The 24,895-nt window shown below is 41.5% G+C and overlaps 1 protein-coding gene across 1 annotated transcript in view; it reads left to right on the top strand.

Annotated features, from left to right (window-relative positions):
* The window catches only part of pcnx2 (pecanex 2), a 30,804-nt gene extending 6,172 nt beyond the window's left edge, over nt 1-24,632 (top strand). The window contains exons 7-40 of the mRNA XM_078273690.1: nt 346-828; nt 920-1,097; nt 1,593-1,743; nt 1,846-1,988; nt 2,396-2,474; nt 2,747-2,882; nt 4,132-4,274; nt 4,700-4,853; nt 5,201-5,233; nt 5,698-5,869; nt 5,995-6,105; nt 6,393-6,484; nt 6,762-6,871; nt 7,441-7,552; nt 8,136-8,228; nt 8,385-8,535; nt 8,983-9,124; nt 9,499-9,676; nt 10,657-10,765; nt 10,851-10,980; nt 12,262-12,320; nt 12,481-12,696; nt 12,775-13,028; nt 14,492-14,725; nt 15,269-15,372; nt 16,034-16,178; nt 16,391-16,621; nt 18,548-18,705; nt 18,938-19,054; nt 21,278-21,456; nt 22,386-22,552; nt 22,691-22,765; nt 23,364-23,540; nt 24,222-24,632. Of these exons, the coding sequence (XP_078129816.1) occupies nt 346-828; nt 920-1,097; nt 1,593-1,743; nt 1,846-1,988; nt 2,396-2,474; nt 2,747-2,882; nt 4,132-4,274; nt 4,700-4,853; nt 5,201-5,233; nt 5,698-5,869; nt 5,995-6,105; nt 6,393-6,484; nt 6,762-6,871; nt 7,441-7,552; nt 8,136-8,228; nt 8,385-8,535; nt 8,983-9,124; nt 9,499-9,676; nt 10,657-10,765; nt 10,851-10,980; nt 12,262-12,320; nt 12,481-12,696; nt 12,775-13,028; nt 14,492-14,725; nt 15,269-15,372; nt 16,034-16,178; nt 16,391-16,621; nt 18,548-18,705; nt 18,938-19,054; nt 21,278-21,456; nt 22,386-22,552; nt 22,691-22,765; nt 23,364-23,540; nt 24,222-24,395 (5,190 nt within the window). The 3' untranslated portion in view covers nt 24,396-24,632. The remainder of the gene's footprint in view (nt 1-345; nt 829-919; nt 1,098-1,592; nt 1,744-1,845; nt 1,989-2,395; nt 2,475-2,746; nt 2,883-4,131; nt 4,275-4,699; nt 4,854-5,200; nt 5,234-5,697; nt 5,870-5,994; nt 6,106-6,392; nt 6,485-6,761; nt 6,872-7,440; nt 7,553-8,135; nt 8,229-8,384; nt 8,536-8,982; nt 9,125-9,498; nt 9,677-10,656; nt 10,766-10,850; nt 10,981-12,261; nt 12,321-12,480; nt 12,697-12,774; nt 13,029-14,491; nt 14,726-15,268; nt 15,373-16,033; nt 16,179-16,390; nt 16,622-18,547; nt 18,706-18,937; nt 19,055-21,277; nt 21,457-22,385; nt 22,553-22,690; nt 22,766-23,363; nt 23,541-24,221) is intronic.
* Nucleotides 24,633-24,895: the final 263 nt, after the last annotated feature.

Below are 24,895 nucleotides of genomic sequence, written 5' to 3'. Positions count from 1 at the left end.
TATTCTTGCCCCTGCCTTTACCCCTACAATCTGACGCAGCTTCCTGCTTGGTTTATTTAAATTACTAAATTCTGAAATCAGAAAAATGGCTGGTGCAAAATGTAAGGTTATGTGATGTGTGTGATATATTTATGTATAGCTATCAGAATAAAATCCCTGTAGTAAAACAATTGTCTAAATCTACTGCTAAATCCAGATGTCAATGTCCTGTCCTGATGTTTAAGCTCATGTCTCCATGAGTGCTGCTCATGGTAAGATTGTTACTTACTGTAAATGATGGACATGTTTATTTCTGAAGTGTTGTTACATTTGGAGAATAACTTGTGTGCGTGTGTTTCCTACAAGGCTCAGAAGGATGCAGGAGAGTGTCACATCAAGATCCCCGTCATCACCTTTGACTCCCCGGAGAAGGAGAAGCAGGAGGTGGAGGAGGGAGAAGAAGCAGCTGGATCGGAGGACGACCTCACCCCGAAACAGCAACAGACCGCAAGCCAAAGTGAAGAGTTTCACCTGTGTAGAGAAACAACCACTTCTGAGTCCACCACACTGGAGTGTCCAGATCCAGACCAGGAACATCTTGGTCTGCAGCTGACTGATGACAGCACACCGAGCCAGCAGCTGACAAACGATAACAGCTCATCAGGTATCGATGTCCACTCCCACCACGATGACACAGATCCTCTGGATCCTAACGTGGATTCACAGGGTTTCCTGCGTCTGCCACCAGCTTTGGGCCGCTACGGGCCCGGGGGAAGGACTCACATCCGCGGGCTGAGCATGGACAGTGGAAAAGATGCCGTGCTGCTTTCAGACCGCTCACATAACACAGTATGTTGGCACTTTAGCTCTGTTTCTATTTTTAGTTATCTATCTCCATCCATCTGTCCATTCATACATACAAACATTGTCTCTTTATCAGACCACCATGACCAGTTCCAAGTCAGATCTGGAAGCGAAGGAGGGCCAGATTCCCAACGAAACCAACTTCTTGGAGTTTGTTTCCTTGTTGGGGTCCCTCAGTACCAGAGGGGGAGGTGCCAGCACACAGGAAGATGAAGGGCCAGAACGCAAAGAGGACATGGGAGCTGCAGAGGAAGGTGAATCTCAGCGAGGGTTTTTTCCTTTACCTCCACCTCCTTTATCTACATATTTTATAACGTCACAGTTAATGCAGATGTTTATGTCAGCATTGTGTTACGAGCTGCAATAAGTTCCTACTGTTGCTCTTGGTGCATGGTCTTATGAACTATATAAGTTTAAAGATCCATACTAATACTATACTGATCTACTGTAGACAGTGGTGGTTCTAGACCATTTCAAATGGAGGGGCCAGACTGTGGCCACATGCGATTTTGGGGGTACCAAATTGTTACATACCACCAACCCTCCATAGGTTTGGTTCTACAAAATACTAACGATACACATATAAGAATAAACATAGTATGCTCATTGAGTGTTAACCTGCATTTTATCTATCACAGCACATGTATAATAATAATAATAATATTATTATGCCCCCCCCCCACCTACCTTTATAAAAACAAATTTCTGTTTCTGATATTTTCATAAAATCATTTCCATTGGATCTGCAGAGAATCTGAGTATGACTTCCAGACAAGATGATACAATAACAGAGACCAACACGGACAACAAACCAGAGAGACCCAAACCACCAACCAGTCTGCATACCGACACACTACAGGCTATAACACCCACACAAATCCCAATAGTCTCTCCTGACAGGTACACATGCCTATACACCCACATGCTTCAATATAAATATGCACACAGCTGTATTCACTCATCCACCCAGGATCTCCAGTTGATTGTGTTTTCTGTCTACAGTCCACAGACAGACAGAGAGAAGGATCCAGACTATGACTCCCTGCCATCGCAAACCTCTCAGTCAGAGAGCTCCATGTTGCAGGTCATCTGCAGACCAGAGGCTACCAACAAAGAAGACGCCTACACCTTCCATACTGTACACAGTAAGCAGCCACCCTTGAATAGTTATGTTTGCAGTGTTTACACAATCTTTCCATTAGTTCCTGGAAATGTAATGTTGTAACTAAAACGACTCACTTGCACCTGGTCCCTGATCAGTTTTAGGAGTCTATTTGTGCTGGGACGGTCCGATTTTGATCTTTTGAGCAAATACACAGTATGTGCGGAAGGCTCTACCAGCAGCTGATGGTTTCACTTTTAAAACAGCTCACAAGCAGATTAAATGACATTCATCTGGAATGGCTCCGAGATGTTCTGATGTTTAGCTGTTCAGTCTCGGGTGCCGGTCTGTAGTGCTAAAAAATAAAATCCCACATAACAGATTTAGCTACTCATCAGCTGGATATCAGTTAGTCTGACAAGTTTTATGTATGTATGTTTGTCTCAACAGGAGACAGGCCTCGTAAGCTGTATGCAGAGAGAGCTCTTAACCTGCCGCTAGGAGCAGAGCTCATCACTGGCAACATGTGGTACTGCTTCCCCCTCTTCCTTGTCTCTTACTTTACCAGCAACACATGCTCTTTTTTTTGTTGTTTTTTTACAATTTTTTCATCCTGTTTTGTCTACCTGCATGTTCTCTTCCACTGCTTCCATGTACTTAACTTCATCTTCCTTTTTCCATCTCCTCCTAAACTAGCATCACTGCCTACATAATCAGGTTTATTCAACAGATTAACATCAGTCTGTTTTGTGTGTGTGTGTGTGTGTGTGTGTGTGTGTGTGTGTGTGTGTGTGTCTTCAGTGACCTACTGTCAACTTCTTCCAACTCAGAGTGCCAGGACGGCATGGTGGGCAGTCACACTGACTGCCCATTCCAGCGACGCATCATCCCTGCACACAGGCTTCGGCCACGAAGGACGCACCCTGAGATATTCCAGGTTTCCATCTGCTTTCACTTTTCCTTTGTACATGTTCTTCATAAGTGATTTACTTAACCTGATTTGCTAAGACTAAAGACAGGACTTGTTTATGAAACTATGACTATGATGTCGGGGGTCTTTCAAATGGTTGTAAAGCTGTTATTTAAAGGTACCCTGTGGGCTTACGACCACAAGCAGTCCATAAAAGTGCTATGGAGCCATGTTTTTTCGAGCAGGTCATGGTTTTGTTTGTATTTTGTGCGCACACAGAAGAACCCACGTCACATGCACGCATGCGGGTGACATGATGCCCAGTTCTCCCGATAGTTTCATGCTATTGTATTTCGTGCCAAGAAATGCAGCCAACAAAGGGGGTGAACAAAAAGGCTGTTAGCAAGCAAGCATAGATGAAAAATCAGTTTTGCAAATCTCTCTCGTGTGTGTGATGATGTGACTTGGTGAGAAATAGTGAAACAGTTTGTTCACAAAACAAAAAAACTCCACAGGGTACGTTTAACTACATAATTAATTATGAATTAATGAAAGACTTAACAAATGAATCCATCAAATAATATATGAAATACAATCGTCAAATTAAAAAAAGATTCATAAATAACAACTTTATATAATTGCCAATAAACAAACAATCAATAAATAGATCAAACATAGAATAATTCTACATAAACAACAACACTGGTCAGTACAGTTAAAAAAAATACAGGTTTAAAACAAGGGAATTAAAATGCTGATTCCTTTTTTAATTTGCATTTGTACTCGTTAACAGTTGAGTTAATTGGCCCAGTCCCCAAGTCATAATTAAAAAAACCCCGGATAAATCAGATTCGTGTTTTCTCTCTGTCAAACAGTGGGACAGAAAAAATATGAGTCATTGCTCCTGTTTTAAACAAATGATCACTCCTGAATCAGTGTACATCACTGCTGGATGCAGACCAGCAGGGGGGACATACACTGTCTGGATCAGTTGTTGAAGCTGAAACAACACACACTCTCTGCTGAATCATTACCTCACCACTGTGTCTGTGTCTGTGTGTGTGTGTGTGTGTGTGTGTGTGTGTGTGTGTGTGTGTGTGGGTTGCACACCGTTAAAAATATGTTGTTCTGTCTCCTTACAATGATCCTGACTGTGTTTTGAATTACCCTACATGGGAAATCATGTCATTAGAAAACTTAATTTGCGTCCTGTTATTATTGCAGTTGAATTCATGTGGGTATAAATGATTTGTGTTTGTGTGCATGTGTGCGTCAGGAAGAGGACTCTTTGGATGAGTCCTCAGAGACGTCCACTCAGGAGAAACCGACCAGGAAGGTTTATTACAAACTCAAACTGTTGCCTGGGAAGTGGATCAACATTTTATATGACCGACTCACGCTGCTTGCCCTTTTGGACAGGTAATAAACAAACAAAAACCTGCCTTCAGACTCATTCCACTGTTTGGAAGTCTGGAAATCCAACTTCGTAATCATTTCTCAGCTAGGAAATTCACACTCTGAAAATAGTATTTAGATTTTAGAGCGACAATAATAACAGTTACTGTATGTGTATGTTACAGCACAGCCCCTTCCATCAATATCACTTAATTGTTGGTCAATTTAGTCATTTCTTGTGACATTTTTTCCAGTTTGATCAATCAGTGTTATGTCTTTTCAGTTTAATCGTCAGTTAACAGTAATTCAATCCATAAATGTCTGTTTGTCATGAATTTTGTGCAGGAATTATGCTCCTCAGTGAGGATATACTGTATGTCTAGTAAGCTGCTGAATGCATCACTGTAATGTGTGTATGCCTCTGTAATGTATGTGATGTTTTTGTATAGAAACCAGGACGTTCTGGAGAATCTAGTTGCAGTCTTCATGGCCTTTCTGGTTTCTTTCCTGGGTTTTTTGCTCCTCAATCACGGCTGCTTCAAAGACTTCTGGGTCTTCCAGTTCTGCCTTGTTATCGCCAGCTGCCAGTATTCCCTACTGAAGGTAAGGAAAATACAAAATCTCAATACAAGCCATGCCGTCTAACCATTGCTTTGAGTAGTTTACCTGAATCTTTACTGTTGGACCAAAGTGTGTGATGGTATTGTGATGGTCTAAGGAAAACCATTTCACTATAATAAAACCAACTTGCATTGAGGAATGAATGATGTGTAAGCTCAACATGTGTGCCATGGTGACCTATAACATAGATAAAAAGTTAAACTGGCCTCAGACTTGCCAGTTCCTATTTGCCCCTGCTCACTTCCTCTCTTTTGAACTAAAACAATACTGTTTTCATGTTAATTTACAAATGGTAATTAAATATTTGCTTCTGTGGTTTTGTTTTCCAGAGTGTTCAACCAGATGCAGCTTCACCAACACATGTGAGTTCAATGTTGTTTTCTTACTAAATCTCAGAGGAAATATTAAAGTAGTAGTAGAGTAAAGACAAAACAAACTTCTAAAAAACAGCATATTTGGTTGCATTATAATTACCAATATTTACATTTGGTTGGTTAGTTTCAACTTTATTGATGCATGTTGGCATATCATGTCATGAATTTCCATATTAATAATTTTGCTGTGTTTTGACTGATACACCAGCAATGTGGCTGCAGAGGATATTACTCTTTGGAGCTCTCTTAGTTGTGTCATGACTCATGTTACTGTAAAAAAAAACAAAAAAAAACATAAAAGTGCAAGACATATGGGCATTCAACATAATATTACCCGACTTTGGGTTACATTTGTGTTTGTCATTGTGATTAAATCAGATGTTGGTATTATCTTGCAGTGTCTAGCAGTTAATATTATCCTAACCTGTGCTTGTTCTTGTGTGTGTCTCCAGGGTCACAACCAGCTGGTGGCCTACAGCCGAGCAGCCTACTTCTGCATCTTCTGTGCTCTGATCTGGCTGCTGGAGCAACTGCTGAGGAGGAAAGACCTGCCTGTCTCCACCCTGTACGGAGTCACCATCGTCTGCCATGATGCACTGGGCTTCTTACGTGACCTGCTAGTGGGTAGGGATACATGAAATGTACCAGGAGATACAAACAATACAATTATTTGTTTTATTTCCTGTTCAAAACATTATTTCTTCCTTGAAAGGGACTAAGATATTTCTTTTGTTTTATGCATAAAACAGGTTTTACCTACTGCTTCCCAATCACCTTCCTAGTGGGCCTTTTCCCTCAGATCAACACCTTCACCATCTACCTGCTGGAGCAGATTGACATGCACTTTTTTGGAGGGACAGGTTGGTGAAATTTTCAGAATGTGTTTGTGTTCTTGAATCCAGATCCTCAAAGAATGTCAATTTAAAAGTTGTGTTTTCCTTGTAAACTGTAAGGCTGTGGTTTGATGCCTGCATGTGTAATCTGTGTAATTTGCATTCAATGTTGCAAATACATTTTCAGGCCCCTTTAGTAAAGGTGAATCTTCTTAGTGATTTAAAAATCACAAAACTAATACTACAGTACATGATTAGCTTTGTGACTCATTGTTTAATACAAGTGCATATATTTTCATCCTTGTGTGTCTCAGCTGCTACGAGTCTCATCTCTGCAGTCTACAGCATCCTACGGAGTCTGATCGCTCTGTCTCTGCTCTACGGTTTCTGCTTCGGAGCTCTCAAGGTACAAAATCAACTGGATATCAAACAAAACAGAGCATAGGTAGGAGATGTGAATATAGAAATAAAAGAAGACAGGGAGTTCAGTTATAAATAACATGTGGCCAGGCAGTTTCATTGATGGAACTAAGTAGAGCTGCAGCAAAATACAAAGCATTTCATCCTTCAAAAGGGAAGAAGCTTTTAAACAGAAAATCTAAAAGCAGCAGACTCTGACTTTGAAGGTACATGATGGTACGATTCACAACGCTGTATGTGTGTACCTGTGTGTGTGGTTACAGGAGCCGTGGGATGAGCAGCACACCCCAGCTCTGTTCTCTGGTTTCTGTGGCCTTTTGGTGGTCTTTTCCTACCACCTCAGCCGACAGAGCAGCGACCCCACCGTACTGCTGTGAGTATCAGTTTGTGTGTGTGTGTGTGTGTGTGTGTGTGTTCTTGTTTAACTATATTCGTGGGGTCCAAAAACCGGGAATACAGTATACTTGTGGGGTCCGGACAGCTTTGTGGGGCCAACATTCTGGACCCCACAACTTCAAAGGGCTGTTTGAGGGTTAATACTTGGTTTTAGGATTAGGGTTAGAATTAGGTTATGGTTAGGGTTAGGGTAAGGGTTAAGGTTAGGCATTTAGTTGTGAGGGTTAAGGTTAGGGTAAGAGGCTTGGGAATGCATTATGTCAATGACGGGTCCCCACAAAGATAGTGTGTGTGTGTGTGTGTGTGTGTGTGTGTGTGTGTGTGTGTGTGTGTGCGTGCATGCGTGTTTGCATGCACACACTGGGCCTGGTTGCCATGCACATAATTCTCAATAACATGTAAATTAAAGATAGGTTAGGTCCATGGAAAAGAGAGCTGAATTCATCAAGGAAATGAAGGCAGATGGTTGATTGTGTTGAGTAATTTTCACCCAAAGCTGACTCTCATCTCATCCATAATGTCTCATTTTAACATTTTTATTTACAGATCTCTGGTCAAGTCAAAGATAATGCCCACTTTAGTGGAGAGTGAGGAAGAAGAGGAGGAGGAAGATACGGAAAGTAAAGACCCACTGCCAGAGAAACTGCAGAACTCTATGGTAACTAAAGATGATTATGTAGAAAAAAACTGATATAATGTGGTTTTGTTCTGTCAGTTATGTTGGTAGTGGAAGATGATGAGTAAGGGTTCAAGTTATTCAGCTTTTCAAGTGTTGATTTGACTACGCTGTGCATTTTATTGTTTTGAATTGCGGCAGCCCAGAGGCAATATTTAGCTCATGTCAGCTCACAACAAGTATCATCAGCAGATCAATACTCATGAACACTATGCACCTGAGTTGCGGAATTCACACATACTGTATATGAGAGGGCAGAGTGTTTTAAACTCAGTGTTGCAGGCGAGATAAACATTTTTTTTTTTTCTGTCGATCATTGCGTGTGAATACAGGGAATTATGCATCAGAATAAAACAAGCCTCCTGCCGCCTTTTACAGTATTAATGGAGATTGTGAAGCTTTTAAGTCTTCTTGAGCTGCTGCGTCTTTGATCTCTAAAAATTGAAGGCTCAGAACGATTAGACAGAAACAATCTCACACCTAAATGAGTCTGATTAACGAATGCGTTTTCATTCAGTGTGGATTATTAAAGATCGCAGCGTTCCCTCCCTCTTGTGCTCTGCAGAAGGAGATTCTGCTGTCGGATGTAGTCGTGTGCTCTGTTGCCTACATCCTAACCTTCGCCATCACTGCAAGTACTGTGTTTCTGTCTCTCAAGGTGAGATCCTCGATTGTTTCCTCCCTCTATTCCGCTGATTATTTCTGTCTTTTACTTTTGACGCTTGTTGCAGTTTGCAGGAATACCAACTCAAGTGTTTTGTATAATTATTCATTTGAATCATGTTTCTTTTGATACACACCAACTTGTATCCAGCCCTTTGTGACCATTGTGCTGTACGCTCTGGCGGGGACGGTGGGGTTTGTAACCCACTACCTGATCCCCCAGCTGAGGAAGCATCACCCTTGGTTGTGGATTTCTCATCCGGTTCTCAAGACCAAGGAGTACCACCAGTTTGAACCCAGAGGTCAGCATGCCTACTGTATATAGACCAGAGTTGTCTGGTAATATTAAAGTATGTAATTACCTGGATTGTTCAAAAAACACACTAACGCCAAGGCCATGTGGTTATCGAAATGTATTATTTGATCAACAACGTCACATTTTGCATAAATTCAAAATTTCCAATCTCACTGAAATGTTTTCAGTAGTTATTGAGATATTCTGTTTACTAATAGACAAACAAACAAATGTATACTGCTAAAAACATAGCTTCCTTGGCAGAAGTAAATAGGATGAAGCTTTTCTTTAAAAATAGCCATCCTGTCATCCATATTATAAGGTATCAGTGTAACTTTCCTTACAGAGAAATAAAAACATGCTTGTAGAAACCCTGAACTTGTTCTCTCTGTACTCTAGAAAGCTGTGATTCTGATCTGCTTGTGGTATTTTGTTATTCTTGCTTGTGTTACAGAGGACGCTGTGCTGATGTGGTTTGAGCGACTGTACGTGGGGCTCCTGTGCTTTGAGAAGTACGTGGTGTTCCCCGCCATCGTGTTGAGCGCCCTCACTAATGATGGCTTCGCCCTCAGTCACCGCAAGAAGCTGGGAATCCAGTGAGTGGACACAAACAGCCAGTAGGATTTCAGGCTGGATGTGGAGGGGATACCATGTTAGCAACATAACCAAAATGCATGCCCCCCCCCCCCCCTCTCTATCCCCTACAGTACAGGGGCAGAGGGGTTGTTTAGTTGAATATGTTCTGTATGTCTAATCTGCCTGACTAATTGATCCTTTATCTGACTAAGGTTTGTGCGAGTTAGAATCTATGGCCCCGACCTTGGCTCTGAAATATCAGTAGCCTAACAGTATTGATAAATCCACGGCGCTGTCCGTAGTGCTGAAGTAGCAGCCAGATTTGTAATTGCAACTTTTTCTCTGAGTCCCGCCCTTCTGCCAGTTTCTAAACTGTTGTTTATGCCGCCTCCAGCTGTGACGTTCTCCTGACGACAGTCGCTGGACTGAAACTCCTGCGTTCATCCTTCTGTGACCCCAGCTTCCAATTCCTTACCCTGCTCTTCACACTCGTCTTTTTCCACTTTGACTGTCCACACGCCTCTGAGAGCTTCCTGCTGGATTTCTTCATTATGTCTATTGTTTTTCACAAGGTGAGAGGGAGTGTGTGTGTGTGTGTGTGTGTGTGTGTGTGTGTGTTGCACACCATGAAAAATATTTTGTTCTAACCTATTTTGTTCTAACCTAAGAGGTGTATGGGATTACACTGATGTGCATCATGGTCTAGTTGATGGTCAAGTTTATCTAGGCTCTGGCACAAGACTGAACAGAAAAAATGCGTTACAAACTTGAGGTGTGGAGTTTAAAAGAAGTGGGTGTTTACCTGTAATGGAGAGTCTGACAAAAAGATGCCATCCAGTTGCATTATGGGATTTGTAGGATCCAGCATTTTGGCAGTTTGTCAGGATGTCTCGGTCTCTGCAACTTAAATTTCTACCATTTTTTGTTGTATTCTGTCTCTGTTGAGTATCTCAACTTTATGGAAGTGCAATACCATATCACAGAGGAGAACTCCTTTAAAAAGGATGAGTAATGACAACTGTCTTTGTCCATTTTACTTTGAACAATGTTTTAAAAATTATTTTTTTTGTAATTATGTGTGTTGACATAGCACAACCTGCTGTTGACAGACACCAAAGTAAGTTTTTTGGGCATTTTCGGCCTTTTGATAGGAAAGCTGAAGACATGAAAGGGGAGAGAGGGGGGGAATGACATGCAGCAAAGGGCCACAGGTCGGAGTTGAACCCGGGCCCACTGCGTTGAGGTGTAAACCTCTATATATGGGCGCCCACCAAAGTCTTTTTTTTACGAAGAGGTGAACTGAAATGTTACTGTCGGAAAACATGAAATATGACATTTTCAACTGAACTGCCTTTTGTTTTGTGTTTTGTCTGTATGTGCCACTGACATACTGTACATATAATAAATAGAATAAACATTTATATAACATGTATAGTGATGTGCAAGGAACTATAATAGATCACATTGATTCAGTATGCCTTTAACACTACCGATGTTCTTTTGAGGTCTGTTTATAGGGGACTGACTGTGTGTTGTTTATGTTTCTGTCCAGATGCGTGAGCTGTTGCTGAAGCTCCATTTCATTCTGGTTTACATCGCTCCCTGGCAGATCGCCTGGGGCAGCGCTTTCCATGCCTTTGCTCAGCCGTTTGCTGTGCCTCGTATCCTTTCTCTAAGACCTGTATGTGTGTCTGAGTGCATCAGTACCTGCTTTTCTTTCCTTTACTGGTGTGTGTGCGTGTTCAGACTCAGCCATGCTGCTGCTCCAGACTCTGCTCACCACCGTTTTCTACACCCCACTGGCTCCCTTCCTGGGAAGTGCCATCTTCATTTCCTCCTATCCACGGCCCATTAAGTTCTGGGAGCGAAACTACAAGTAAGGCTTCGACAGAGTGAGTGAGGACTGAGTTTCCCAAACAGCCTGGAGATGTCCAGACCTCCCAAACTATTAAAAAACACATCAATGTCACTGTTGCACTGTGTGACATGTTCCTTTATTACCATGAACATGGGCGCTGTAGTTTATTTTGATTCAATCTCACATACAACATCCTGCTGCTGTGAATACTCACTAGCGGACCAAATGTGTGTATTAATCCGTGGCTGGAAATAGTCCCAAACAAATGTACTTTCATCCTGTTTATAAAAGTAAAAACATATATTTGTGAGCTGTTTTTAAAGAGTTACAGCTTCAGTAGAAATGAATGGGCTTGGCTCTGAGAGCCACAAACAGGGTAGGGAAGTCGGAAAGTACTGAACAATTGGCTAATGACTTATTTTTATATCATTTACTGAATGAGTTTTAACAATAACATAAACATTTTATACACTAAAGGAGAAATCAATCCCAACCTTTTGAGCTGAGCTAGGCAGATTAGCAGATAGACACCCTCCTCCTCCTCCTCCTCCTCTCTCTCTGTCTCACTCACACTTACACAACATAACCCCTCTGTTCCCTTTTACTTATTGATGTGAGAGACTGTTTGTACTTCAGCTTGCAGAGAGCACTCCAAAAATACTCCTGCAGCTTTGTTGTGCAAACTTCAGTGATTTGACATGAAGCAGCCTGTGATTATATTTAGACTTTGTCTAAATCTTTGTCTGTCTCGCAACATTACAATCACTGACAGCATCATCTCTGCTGGACTGAGATCTAGGTGTTTCTGCAGTAGTTGTGCAGGTCGACAATGTGAACCTCAGCCAAACACCGAGACAACATTAAAACAAAAGAATAACACAAGGACAACAACTGAGACCCCAGAAAAGTTTAGTTTTAAAATTTTTAGTTACACATTTGTCTGATGGCTGTAGAGGTTTTACAACTACAGTGATCTGTATATGGCATTGAATAGTTTAAGATCTTCGAGAGGAGTAATTCTTTCTGAGAAACTTTACAGTGGTAATACAGTCCACAAATGATTCCAAGAAGATGTATTGTCTAGATCAGCTGTTCTCCACCTGTTGTGAGGGAGCCGTTTTAAAATAAGTTTTGATGTGTAAGCTGTTGTCCCATCAGCTTCAACATTTTATTCACCCTATTTTACATGACTTAAACATTGGAAAGCTTTGTCACTATAGCATAAATGATACCTTTTGACTTATGTTTGGGCTTAACAGTCTACAGTTTTAACTGTTTCTTGTCTCCCATCTCTTGCAGCACAAAGCGTATTGACAACTCTAACAGCAGACTGGTGTCCCAAGTGGATAAAGAGACAGGTGAGTTCCTTTTTTTAGGCTTACAGGTTGCATCTATTTTTTATTTCTGTCCTCTCAAAGTCATATCTGAAAGATCAATTTTGAAGCTGTTGAATAAATTAGGTTTAGGTTTTGTTGTTGTTGTTATTATTTGCAGCCAAATGTTGTCTTCCTCTCACAGGGTGTGATGATAGCAACCTAAACTCCATCTTTTACGAGTACCTGACTCGCTCACTGCAGCACTCCCTTTGTGGCGACCTTATGCTGGGCCGATGGGGCAACTACAGCGCCGGAGACTGTTTCATTCTGGCTTCTGACTACCTCAATGCCCTGGTCCACCTTATCGAGATTGGCAACGGATTGGTCACTTTCCAGCTGAGGGGTCTGGAGTTCAGAGGTACAGTTTGACCTATCTGTCTCTCTGAATGAATGACAAGTTAACTCGCTGTCTTACCTCCTTCTCTCCCCATCCTAGGTACATACTGCCAGCAGAGAGAGGTGGAGGCCATCACAGAGGGCGTGGAGGAAGACGATGCGTGCTGCTGCTGCGAGCCAGGTCACTTGCCCCACCTGCTGTCGTGCAATGCGGCCTTCAACCTGCGCTGGCTGGCCTGGGAGGTGACTGCCACCAAGTACCTGCTGGAGGGTTACAGCATCAGTGAGAACAATGCCGCCACAATGCTACAAGTGTACGATCTCCGAAAACTACTCATCACCTACTACCTGAAGGTACGTTTCATTTGTGCAAATCTGTTTATGTATGTGCATTTTACAGAAGTTGTTGTGCAATTATATAACTGTAGTTAGAAACGGTTTGCAAAAAGCTTTGCCTCTTTACTAGGTAACTGGGCAGCATATTGATATTCATCATTTGTCCATCATAGGCGCTGTATATTAAACATTGTACTTTATTTTCAATGTTTTGAATCTTGAGACACAATTTTGTTGTCGAAATTAAACAAAGTAGTTACTCACTCGGAGGAAAGTTTTTAAAGTTCTGGAGCATGTCTTATTTTGTAATCCTATTTGGTATTTTGTCTATTTCCACAAAACATTACTACTGAGAAATTCCAGCTGAAAACGAATGTATTAGTAAGCGTCTCATGATTATGCCAGTATGTCCAGTGTGAAAATGATGACGTGGCTTCTAATCTTCGCCACAGATATTGCGCTATACAGTATTATTGGTATGAGAGTGTCGATATTTTACTTTTTTACACAATATATATACATAAGTTCTACTATCTCTTCTATTTTAGCATTCCAATGTTTCCATATTTGGGTTTTTTAAATGGCTGCAGCTGTTGGTGGCAGACTAGTATACACACTAGTGGTAATATAGCCTAGATCAAGAAATCGGCTCATTTGAAGGTGGAAAGATGTCTTTTTGTCTGTTTTCTAACCAGGTTTTATGTAGATGTAAAGACACATTTTCACACCAACTGCAACAAGTGATCACTCAGCCCAGAGAAACCCAGGATCATTATTACTGTACAGATTTTAAGCATGTCAGAACATCTGAGCATACTTCATGCAATCTGCTGAGATCCTGTTATCTTTTTTTTCTGTGTATTTAAGCTACTATTTTATTACACTGATTATACTGAGTCACTGGTATTGGTAAGGTACCTACAGTAGTACAACTTTAATAAGGCATTTGAATTAATCCCGCTAAATGCTTTAAAATCAAAAATGAAAGAATTAGAGGCAGTTTGATTTAGATGTCAATGGTTTTTTTTTAAATTGAACTGGTTACTCTTTTCATTTCTATTTTGAAAGGTTTTGCTTGTTGGTAAGTTTCTTGTGTTTTCTGTCTGTAACTATGTGTTTTATGTATGCTGCTGCCTGTCTTGGTCAGGTCTCCTTTGAAAAAGAGATTCTTGATCTCAATAAGACTCTTCTGGTTACATAAAGGTTAAACAGAAAATCAACTTTTGATTCACTCTCTCTTCATTGACGGACTGAAAATTGAATATTCCACTTGTCTCAACGTGCCCTTGAAGATTTACCTGCCAAAAGGTTAAACTGTTAAATTGATCAACCAGTATCTTATGCATTAATCATTACTACAAATGGCAGCTTGCCAATAGTAACTCCAGATGTGGTCAGCAGCTACAACAAACAAGCCATTTCTTTCTCCTGTGTTTTCCCTGTGTTTCATATTTTGCTTTTGTCTTGTCCTTCCATCTCAGAGTATTATCTACTACCTGGTCCACTCTCCCAAATTGTCCACCTGGCTCAAAGATGCCACTGTCCAGGAGGCGCTGCTGTCCTACACTAAGTGGCACCACATTGAGCGCGACCCTCAAGTCTTTAGTGTGAAGATCGATGAAGACTACGTGCATTGCCTGCAGGGGGTGACGCGTGCCAGCTTCTGCAACGTCTACCTGGAGTGGATCCAGCACTGTGCTGGGAAGATGGAGACGGTACATCACTTAAAGATTATTCTATCAAACTTCATCATGGGTTAGAGCAGCCAGTGTAACAGCAGCTTTTTTCTCACTTGACGGATTTCTAGTTTAATAGTCTTTAAAAAATGACCATCAAAAGCCCAAGTTGACGTATTCAAATAGCTTGTTTTCTCTTACCAAGAGTCCAAAACCTAAAAAACTCAGTTTACTCTCATAGAAAACCAACAAATATTCACATTTAAGAAGATGGAACCAGTGAATGTATGACATTGTTTCGTAACAAATGGCGTACATTATTAAACGATCATGAAAACAGTTCTAATTTATTTTCTGGTGATCGACTAACTATTTTTTTAAATCAGTAATGTGAAATGAGTAAAAGGAAAGCAAAAGTTGCTTAATAGAGAAACTTAAACTCCAATTAAAGTTGCAAACTCACACAACTCTTGTCATCCTTTTCTCATGAATACAACAGCAACACATTTGGGCAGAGTGTATATTTATTTTGTCCTTTATGCCAGTCTCATCATGTTTGCCCTTTTTTGTGTTTTTGTCCAGCCTGTGGACAGTGATGAAGACTCACCTTTGGTGACTCTGTCTTACGCTCTCTCCGTCCTGGGGAGGAGATCCCTCGGAACGGCATCACACAACATGTCCAACAGGTAAACTTTGTTGAAGTCAAAGAGCAACGCAAATAGATGAATACATTCCCTGTAACTACTCTCTGAATTGACTCGTGTGGGAAGATCATGGGGACGCTTACAATGGGGGTCCCATTGTGTCTCGACATGTATGTTTTATGCAGAGATTCCTTCAATGGAAAACTATTTTCTTTTTCAGGAGACAACCACAGGGACCCTGAGCATAATATAGCAATGCAAATAATGAAAATGCAATACAGTCAATGAATCTAAAATGATAGGAAAATCTAGTATTAGGCGGGGTTTTTTTCAGCATCAAGGATCAGTTTGTATGTTGCTTTCATGTTTTTAGATAAATGCAATAATTACACATAATTGTACAAGTTTACTGGTTGCAATTGTGCTGAAAAATTGTGAGTAATATATCTGTAGCGGTAGATATTTACCTGCAGTTTGACAGATACACCACAGGGGGGCATTAGCAGCTAAACCTTTAGCCATACACATAATTCAAACAGATTTCTGTCACTGCACTCATGACTTTTTGTCTTTGTGTGGTTTATAGTCTAAAAATATTTCATAGTTTCATAATCCCCCCCCCCCTCCTCCTCCTTCTCTCTCTCTTTCTCTCCATCTTTTTTTTATCTCTTTTCCCCACAAACCTCTGCCTTCCACAACAAAGTCTGGAATCATTTCTGTACGGTTTCAACACCCTGTTTAAAGGCGACTTCCGCATCGCCACCAAAGACGAGTGGGTTTTTGTTGATCTTGACCTCCTGCAGAAGGTGGTGGCTCCTGCAGTCAGAATGAGCCTCAAACTGCATCAGGTAACGTGCACTGTGCTTTTAAATGGCTGCTGCTGTATCCCTGGGCTTGTCAACCTGTTTTTACTAATTCTACTCAGACATCAATCATTACATTTTTTTTTTTTTCTAATAATATCTTCACGATGGCCATTTCTCATCCCTGGAGTAGACATTTTCCCTAATATCTGATCGAAATTGTACAGTGCTTCATCATGCCTTTCCTGCCCTTTTAGGATCACTTCACCTGTCTGGAGGAGACCGAGGAGGCCTCTATCTTGTACGAAGCCATCACAAACTACCGCAGCAGCCTGGTCATCTGTCACGAGAGCGACCCCGCTTGGCGTAAGGCAGTGCTATCCAGCCGCGAAACGCTGCTCACACTGAGGCACATGATCGATGATGGCACGGACGAGTATAAGATCATCATGCTGTACAAACGCCACCTCAGCTTCAAGGTCATCAAGGTAAGAGGGTGTTGGTGGTGTGAGAAGTGTTTCATTTTTCAGAGTCAGACAATGTTACGCAAAATGAATGGATAATGTGAGATGGTGAGAAATGTATAAAGCATGACAAACATCCTACCTATAACAACTAAGACAAGGTTTTGAAATTCATCCGACAGGTGTACAACATCACAATCACTTTTCTATCTGTATGGCTGAGCACAAATATGGACACAAACATTAAGGGCCCTATCTTGCACCCGGCGCAGCGTAAAGCCCGACGCAAGTGTCTTTGCTAGTTTAAGACCGACGCAGTTGTCAATTTCCCGTCCAGCGCCCGCGTCGTTTATATAGCAAATGCACCTGCGCCCATCTGTGCACCCATGGGTGTGCTGGTCTTACAGGGAGGTGTGTTCAGGTGAATTCTTGGCGTATTGCTATCTTGAGGCAGCGGAAAGTGATCGCGCCATTGACCAACAAAAACCTGGTCTAAAGTCAATAGCGCAGCATTTCATTGTTATTTTAACAGCAAATTAGTAAAATGTGCCTAGACTTATGCACAGCGCACGCACACTATGCTTGTTACACACACACAGGGAAGCGCAGCAGCACACAAACATGCAAAAGATTACAAATAAAAATATTACGGTGCAAATCCGCCATCATAATAGCTATGCACCAAGGTACCAACGCGCCTGGCTTTTAAAGAGAATGGGAGATGACATTCTGATTGGTTTATTGCATGTTACGCCCAAAACGCACCTATGAATTAATGAAGACACTAAGTACAACCCTTTTGAACCATGCGCCTGGCCCACGGACCCTTTTTTTGCCGCCGTCAAACTAGCAAAAGTGGATTTGGACACACCCTAAATGCACCTGCGCCATTGGCTTCACGCCGTGTGCTTAGATCGTTAAAATAGGGCCCCATATATGATCACAAGTGTGCTTTGTGATGTGAAACTGCAACCCATTTCAGCTGAATGTATCAAGATAGTAGGTCTGAGCAGTGACTGTGTCGCAGGACAAGATCTGAATGAATGTGAAGCAGGGTGTGTCTCCTGAAAAGTGCAGCCTTGCAAAGTTTTTATTAACCCATTGCACAAAATGACCACAACAGTGCTTAATCAATATGTTTGACTCTGCAGTGCTAAGTGCTCAAATTTCCACTTAACTCTCAGTACTTAAACTTTATACTGTTCAACATAAAAGGAGTAGTCCGACATTTTGGGAAATCAATACCACTCACATATCTCTCACTAAATATGAAGCTACTTCCAGCAGCCAGATAACTTAGGTTAGCACAAAGATTGGAAACAGCTAACCTGGCTGTGTCCAAAATCCACCTACGTCATCATATTTTAAAGTGGGTCGAGAAGCCGTGAGTAGTGTGGGATACCCCCGATGGTGTATACCAGTGTTTAGACTGGTACCATCGGGGCACCAGTCTAGACACTGGTGGTGATGGTAATGGCTGAATGGCTGAGATCTGGATGAATGAAACAAGAAGCGAGCTCTGTTGAGCTCAGACCTGGGCCCTGGAAGTGATAAACTGGCTGAACTTATGCTAAGCTTCAATTCCCAAAATGTCAAGCTTTTCCTTTAAGTACATTTTTATCTGTGTGGGTTTAAATAGGGTTGTTGAGCAGTTTTTTTTTGACTCTGCAGTTACTTTGTTAAGTGCACTCATTTCCATCTAATCCTCTGCAACATTAAGTTTTAGCTGTTCAGTGATGGAAGGATGATGCTAAAACTAAAACATCCTCTCTTTTGGATGAAGCTGAAAAAGCAAATTTTTTAGACTAAAGACTAAATTTGGTTCCAGGTTATACAGCATAGTACCTCTTCAATTTTCATACATGCTATCATATCTGTGCCAAAGAACAGGTAATGCCATTGCCACTGTTTCTTTTTGCCGATGGAGGATGATCTGATGTCTCACTGCAGATCAATAAGGAGTGTGTGCGAGGTCTGTGGGCAGGCCAGCAGCAGGAGTTGGTGTTTTTACGGAACCGAAACCCAGAACGCGGCAGCATCCAGAACTCGAAGCAGGCGCTGAGGAACATGGTGAACTCATCCTGCGACCAGCCGCTGGGCTACCCCATGTATGTGTCTTTCACAGCTATGCTCAGACCAGATATGTCGAGCATGGAACTAACATCACAAGGTTTTAGGATTGAATTGAACGTTTTTATTAATGATAATGTTGTTGCTCACTTCACCTTTGCAGAATGCATGTTTTTGAAATTTGAAAAATATGTATTATCTTTACAGTTTTGTCAATGTGCAGGTGTGCCTTGTTGCTGATAGTATGACATTTATTGTATTATCTTTTAGGTATGTGTCACCACTAACAACATCGTACGCAGGAACACACCGTACGCTCCGCAGCATCGGAGGAGGCGCTTTAAGCTTCGACGTCATTCGATCCTGGCTCTGCTCTAAATGGTTACGGTCGGTTTAGAATAAATACATTTGTGCATATTTAAAAACATACATTATTTTCACACCTCAGTCAAGAGTGCAGTTTTTTCTTCCTCCCCCAAAACTCTCCCTGTGACTGTGCTCTTCAATTAACATTCTTCACATGCTGAAGTACCTCATTATTCTTTATTTAGTACAGTCTGGTGGGTAAAAAAGATGATGCTGCCTGTAACTATAAGCTTCGGCATCTCTGAGGGTCCTTGTTTACTCTGGATAAGAGGCTCAGTTGAATTCAATTGGCATGATTTAGAGTTCACACTTACGGTGAAAAACCTACATGCTTCTTACATACTACAAGACTACATTTTTGCTCAGAATTTCCTTCGTCTAAGATGTATAAGGGTTGACATAATATAATTCCATTTTAATGTTGGAGTCGCTAAATAACTATTTCAGACACTGCTGCAAAGTAGGCTGTGTTAGGTTGATTACCTGCAGCATTCTCCAGCATACAACGTAATGTACAGTTTGTCCATCACATCTGCAGTGGTTACTTTTAATTTGTGACTGCTCTTCAGTTCAAAATCAAGTTTATAAGCAATTCTCGTAAAATTAGGAAAAGTCATGAAGTATCAGGGATAAACAACTTTAAGAATGTTCTCGTGTTTTTTTTTGATTTTTTTTTTTTTGTGATAAACAGGGTCTGGGGTCTCCAGGACCCCAAATACAACATTAAGATGATGTGCAAGAGGCAAAATGTTGTGATGACACATGAGATGATAGTAACGTAACGTATAAGTGTCACTTATTCAGCTGGTTGTATTTGGTGTAAATCACTCCAGATAAGGTGCAAACCGCAACGTAATGCTGAGAGAGTGGACTTACCGATAGTTTAGTGATTAGATTAGTGGAAGTCAGTGCTGGGTAGAGACTTCTTCGCCAACTTAATGTAGTTTTAAATTCATGCACAGGGACAGTGTGAGTGGATTGCAAAATTGGAAGGCAGCCAAAAGCTTTGATTTATGTTGCTCCTTCCTTTTATTGTATTGGCTCTGCTTTAACCTCTGCAGGTCAGCTAATTGTGTGTGTGTGTGTGTGTGTGTGTGTGTGTGTGTGTGTGTGTGTGTGTGTGTGTGTGTGTGTGTGTGCTTGTTTAACTATATTCGTGGGGTCCAAAAACGGGAGTCCAGTATGCTTGTGGGGTCCCGACAGCTTTGTGGGGCCAAAATGCTGGACCCCACAAGTTTAAAGGGCTGTTTGAGGGTTAAGACTTGGTTGTAGGATTAGGGATAGAATGAGGTTATGGTTAGGGTGAGGTTAAGGGTTAAGGTTGTGATTGTTAAGTTGTGATGGTTAAGGTTAGGGTAAGGGGCTTGGGAATGCATTATGTCAATGACGGGTCCCCACAAAGATAGTGCCACAAACCTGTGTGTGTGTGTGTGTGTGTGTGTGTGTGTGTGTGTGTGTGTAGGGTTTTTCCTGCATAGAGAATTATTTGATGCCCCCCAAAGAGGTTTCTTGCATCAGTCAACTCCTCTTATCCACAGCCGCTATATATTTTTTAAACATACAGCTTTCGCTGATAAGCAAGCTGCTGCATTGTTTTGACTGGACCTGAACGCTCCGCCGTGAAGCTAGCACTAAGGGATCTCAGTTTTACCATCCTTTTTTCCCCCTTCATATAAAATAAAGACATTTCCACCATAAATTGGTACATAAAATGTATCAGAATGCAGAAAATTAAGTGTTTGATGCTTGCTCAAAAAGACTCCCAGCTTAATGTGTCCGCCCAAAAGCCCATTCTGAGCCAGGAAAAACCCTGGTGTGTGTGTCTGTCTTTGTGTCTCTCTCTTAAGCTTCTTAGAGGGTAAATTTTCCTTCCAGATTAGATTAGTGTGTTAATCCTGTTTCATCGGCCTCGAGTTAAAGGTGTTTTCTTGATTTCAGTAAGTAGCCAGGGAGCCACGGGAGATGGTCTGTGCCTCGTCAGCTAGAACACATTTAACTAATTGAAATGGATGGCTGCCCTAGTGTGTGTCACATATGCTAGCACAGTTACGTAACATCTCTCTGAGCGAAGGTTTATGTGTGTGTGTGTGTGTGTGTGTGTGTGTGTGTGTGTGTGTGTGTGGTTAACCAGCTGGAATAGTCAAGCCTTGCTAAATTTTTGATGGCCCTTTGCCAGTTTGTGTCCCTTGCACTGATGTGGACATGAATAAATAAATTAGAGCTGTGTGCTTGTGTGTTCTGCAGGGTGCGTAAGGACAACCTCACCAGCTGCAACAGTGGTGTGAACATGGAGGATGTGGACTGCGGTGCGGGTGGTTCGTCCTCGCTGAGCAACAACCGCCCGTCCTCCGTCACGTCCAACAGCCTGAGCCTCTACCAGCACAGAGCCAGGACGACACACAGCCGCAGACACCACAACGCAGGTACTCACAGACACACACACAAACACACACACACACACACACACACACACACGTGTCTCACTATCCGTGGAAAATCTCTATTGACTACATTGATTCCCGAGTCCCTTACTGGAACATTAACCAGAATTGAAATTCAAATCGTAAAATAAAGTCCAAATAAAACATCAAAATAAAAGTTAACTTGTGCAGAGCAGCTTTTGGTTCCCACAATTCTAAGTGGGCTGCCAGGATATAAACAAGGGTAAATACACACACAAACACACACACACACACACACCACAAAGCAGATACACAGGTACTATAATATATGCAGGGGTATCATAGTTCTGGGTGTATTTATTCGTTTCTGAATAGTTTTCCATTTTTATTTACCTTAAAAATGAGACTACGTAATTTTTTTAAGGTCAAAATGATGCATTCTTCTATATAGACGCTAGCTTATATTGGCTAATGTTAGCAACCTTAAGATAGATATAGCTGTGTAACTGACTTTATGACTCTTCTCTACTTGTGCTACTGTACTGCTACTGTATTAAATTTTTTTCAAAGGATAAGTCAGGTGCTATTCTATATCTTTCTTATTGTCAACAAATCCAATGACCAAAAACACCAAAACACCAAAACAAGTTCCTTCCCGAGGCTATTTTGCAGCGGCACCGTGTCTCTGCCCGGTGCTTAGCACCGCCCAAGATGATTGTGATTGGTTTAAACAAATGCCATTGAAGAAGAGCATGTTTTTCTCCCATCCCGGAAAGCTGTATGGACTAGCCAGATCCTCCTCTGCAGCGCTGTGAAGGAAGGTCTGGCAAAGCGAGACTAGGTTGTACACAATAAAAACATTGTGGTAGTTCAGTCAGGTTGTTTTTTTATTTTTAATTCCAGTTTATAAAAGTATGTAATTCTTTGTGTTCATGTTTGTGTTTCTGCAGCCAGAAGAGAGTACCGCAGTCGGTCAGTGCAGCCTCAGAGTCAGCGTCCCCCCGTCAGCAGCCAATCAGGACCCATTCTGGAGTCAGGCTCCAACCACGGGCTTGTCCAGCGTCTGTCCAACAGTCAGCTGTCCTTTAACACTTCCATAGCTTCTATATTCTCCCAGGTAATCACACACACACACACACACACACACACACACACACACACACACACACACACAATGCTAATTATCCATCCTTGCTTTAGTGTGCCTTTACGAGGAGAATAAAGCGATTAAGAGGATGTTCCTCTCTCCCTTCAGGTCCCTCGTCTCTCAGGAGCAGGTGGGATCAGTTCGCAGCTCCAGGCAGCACAGCATCAGCAGCGCTCCAGCCAGGTACGAGCTTATTATACTTCTATACATCCACACTTTTACTACAACACATGGTTGACAGATGAACATCTCATGACTGACAAGTTTGGTCATACTGAACTTCTTGGATGCACACACACACACACACACACACACACACAAAAACATGTAAGAAAAGATCTAAGATTAATATCAAATATAAAAAGACTTCAGGTACCACATACAAATGGTAATATTCACATGGAATGAAAAAACTGTATGCAACATATTCAAAGTAAAGACATTTAGGAAAAACTAGCCTTGATGACCGTGTTCTTTTGACTTAAACCCTTGAACCCTCTTAAACTTAAGTATCTAGAACACATACAGTTCCTTTTACTTTAAATAACTATAAATGGAGTGCCTGCCTGAGACATGTAGTGACTATATTTATAAGCATAATAATAAAGGGAGTGAAAAGCCTCTGGATCAAGAGGAGTCAGAAAGCTTCAACTTGTACTAGATACATACAGTATATAGTCCTGCTATCTCTGATAATTGTTTGTGCATGAGCATGTTTGTGTTTTGTACTACCATGTACCACCTTAGGGTTTACTGTACACCACTATATGCCTTTCCCCAGGTTTCCTCGTCTTCGTCCACTCTCAGCTTGCTGTTTGGGAAGCGTAGTTTCTCCAGTGGCCTGGTTATCTCTGGGCTGTCTGCTGCTGAAGGGGGCAACACCACCGATACACAGTCCTCATCCAGCGTCAACATCGCCATGGGGCCCTCGCACAGGTCCAGCAGCAGAGCCACACAGGTAATTTAACAAATCAACAGGTAGACATGCAAAGTTCCTGCCTCTTTATACACAGGCTGCACCCTCCTCATACATAATGTGGTCCTCTCATTACAACATTCCCAAAATGGAATTAATAAGTATTCAAGTATCATGGACAGATTATCATGACATTGAATATAAGCACATTCATGCTTCCCAGTGAAATAACTCTGGGGAGCATGAAGCCAAAATGTCAGTGTTGCACACATTACTGTAGCTCATAATCACATAGGCAGAGGTGATGAACTGGACAAATTTACATTTCTAGCCTTACCACTGGTAAAAATGTATTTATTTATTTTATTTGCACACACATAAGACTGCATAAAATCCAGATCATGAGAAAATAGCCTCTAGGGGCCACCGGCAAAGCATTTATACTTTCAGTTCATGTCAACACATGCCACCTAAATATCATTCATGGCATGGTCTGAAAAGTTTAGCGGTACATTTCAGAGAGGATAAGCTGGAAAGTGAGTTTTAAAAACCAGTAAGGCAAAAGTATTGATCAACAGTGTTTCTTTTACTGTGGGAAAATAAAACACATACTCATTGCTCTTTTAGTTTGACGTGGGATGCAAAATGGTGTAAGTACAGTACAGGCTATAAACAAAGAATATTTCTCTAATGGGCCTGTTTCTTGCCTCCTCTCTTTCTCAGTGGACATCAGAGCCGTATGAAAGTATAGACGCGACTTACTCCAACGCAGCCATCACGGTGAAAGACAGTGTGCAGTCAGGTGACCGAAGCTGTAGCCAGGGATTAGACGAGACCCAGGAGGAATCAGCATCTGTCTCAAAAACTCTGGAGGTGACGGATCAAAAGACTGTCTGAGAGAGAGAGCACACGCACACACACACACACACACACACAAACACAAATGAGAGTGCCCATACTCATGCCCATATACAGAGGGGACTGTATGAAAAGTTACACAAACATACATACGATTGTATGAGAGAGCATCCATGCACACAAACCTGCCTCCTCTCCTGTCCTCAGCATGTGGTCTCACCTTGTTGTCTGAATGTAAACAAGTCTGAAAACATGATCTTGGATCCGGTTGATGAAATAAAGACGTTTTTAAATGAGGCTGCCTTTTCTTTCTACCTCTAGTCATGTCACCCATGTTTTTCAATGTGTTATTATTAGAGAGGTTACACTCATGTTAGGACAATGCCTTATTGTTACTTTGATTTCTCAAGGCACCATAGAAGAAGTGTTACCTGCATTGTTTTAAACACCCCCGTTTTACTTTAAATCATCCTGTATCATTTCAAAAGATACAAAGCAAAAACCCTCCAAGTTACTTTCTGTCTAACAAAAAAAGATTG

This window comes from Sander vitreus, chromosome 17, assembly GCF_031162955.1.
Source record: "Sander vitreus isolate 19-12246 chromosome 17, sanVit1, whole genome shotgun sequence".
Lineage (NCBI taxonomy): Eukaryota > Metazoa > Chordata > Actinopteri > Perciformes > Percidae > Sander > Sander vitreus.
Note: the sequence above shows the minus strand (reverse complement) of the source record. Positions and strands in the feature narration are given on the sequence as shown.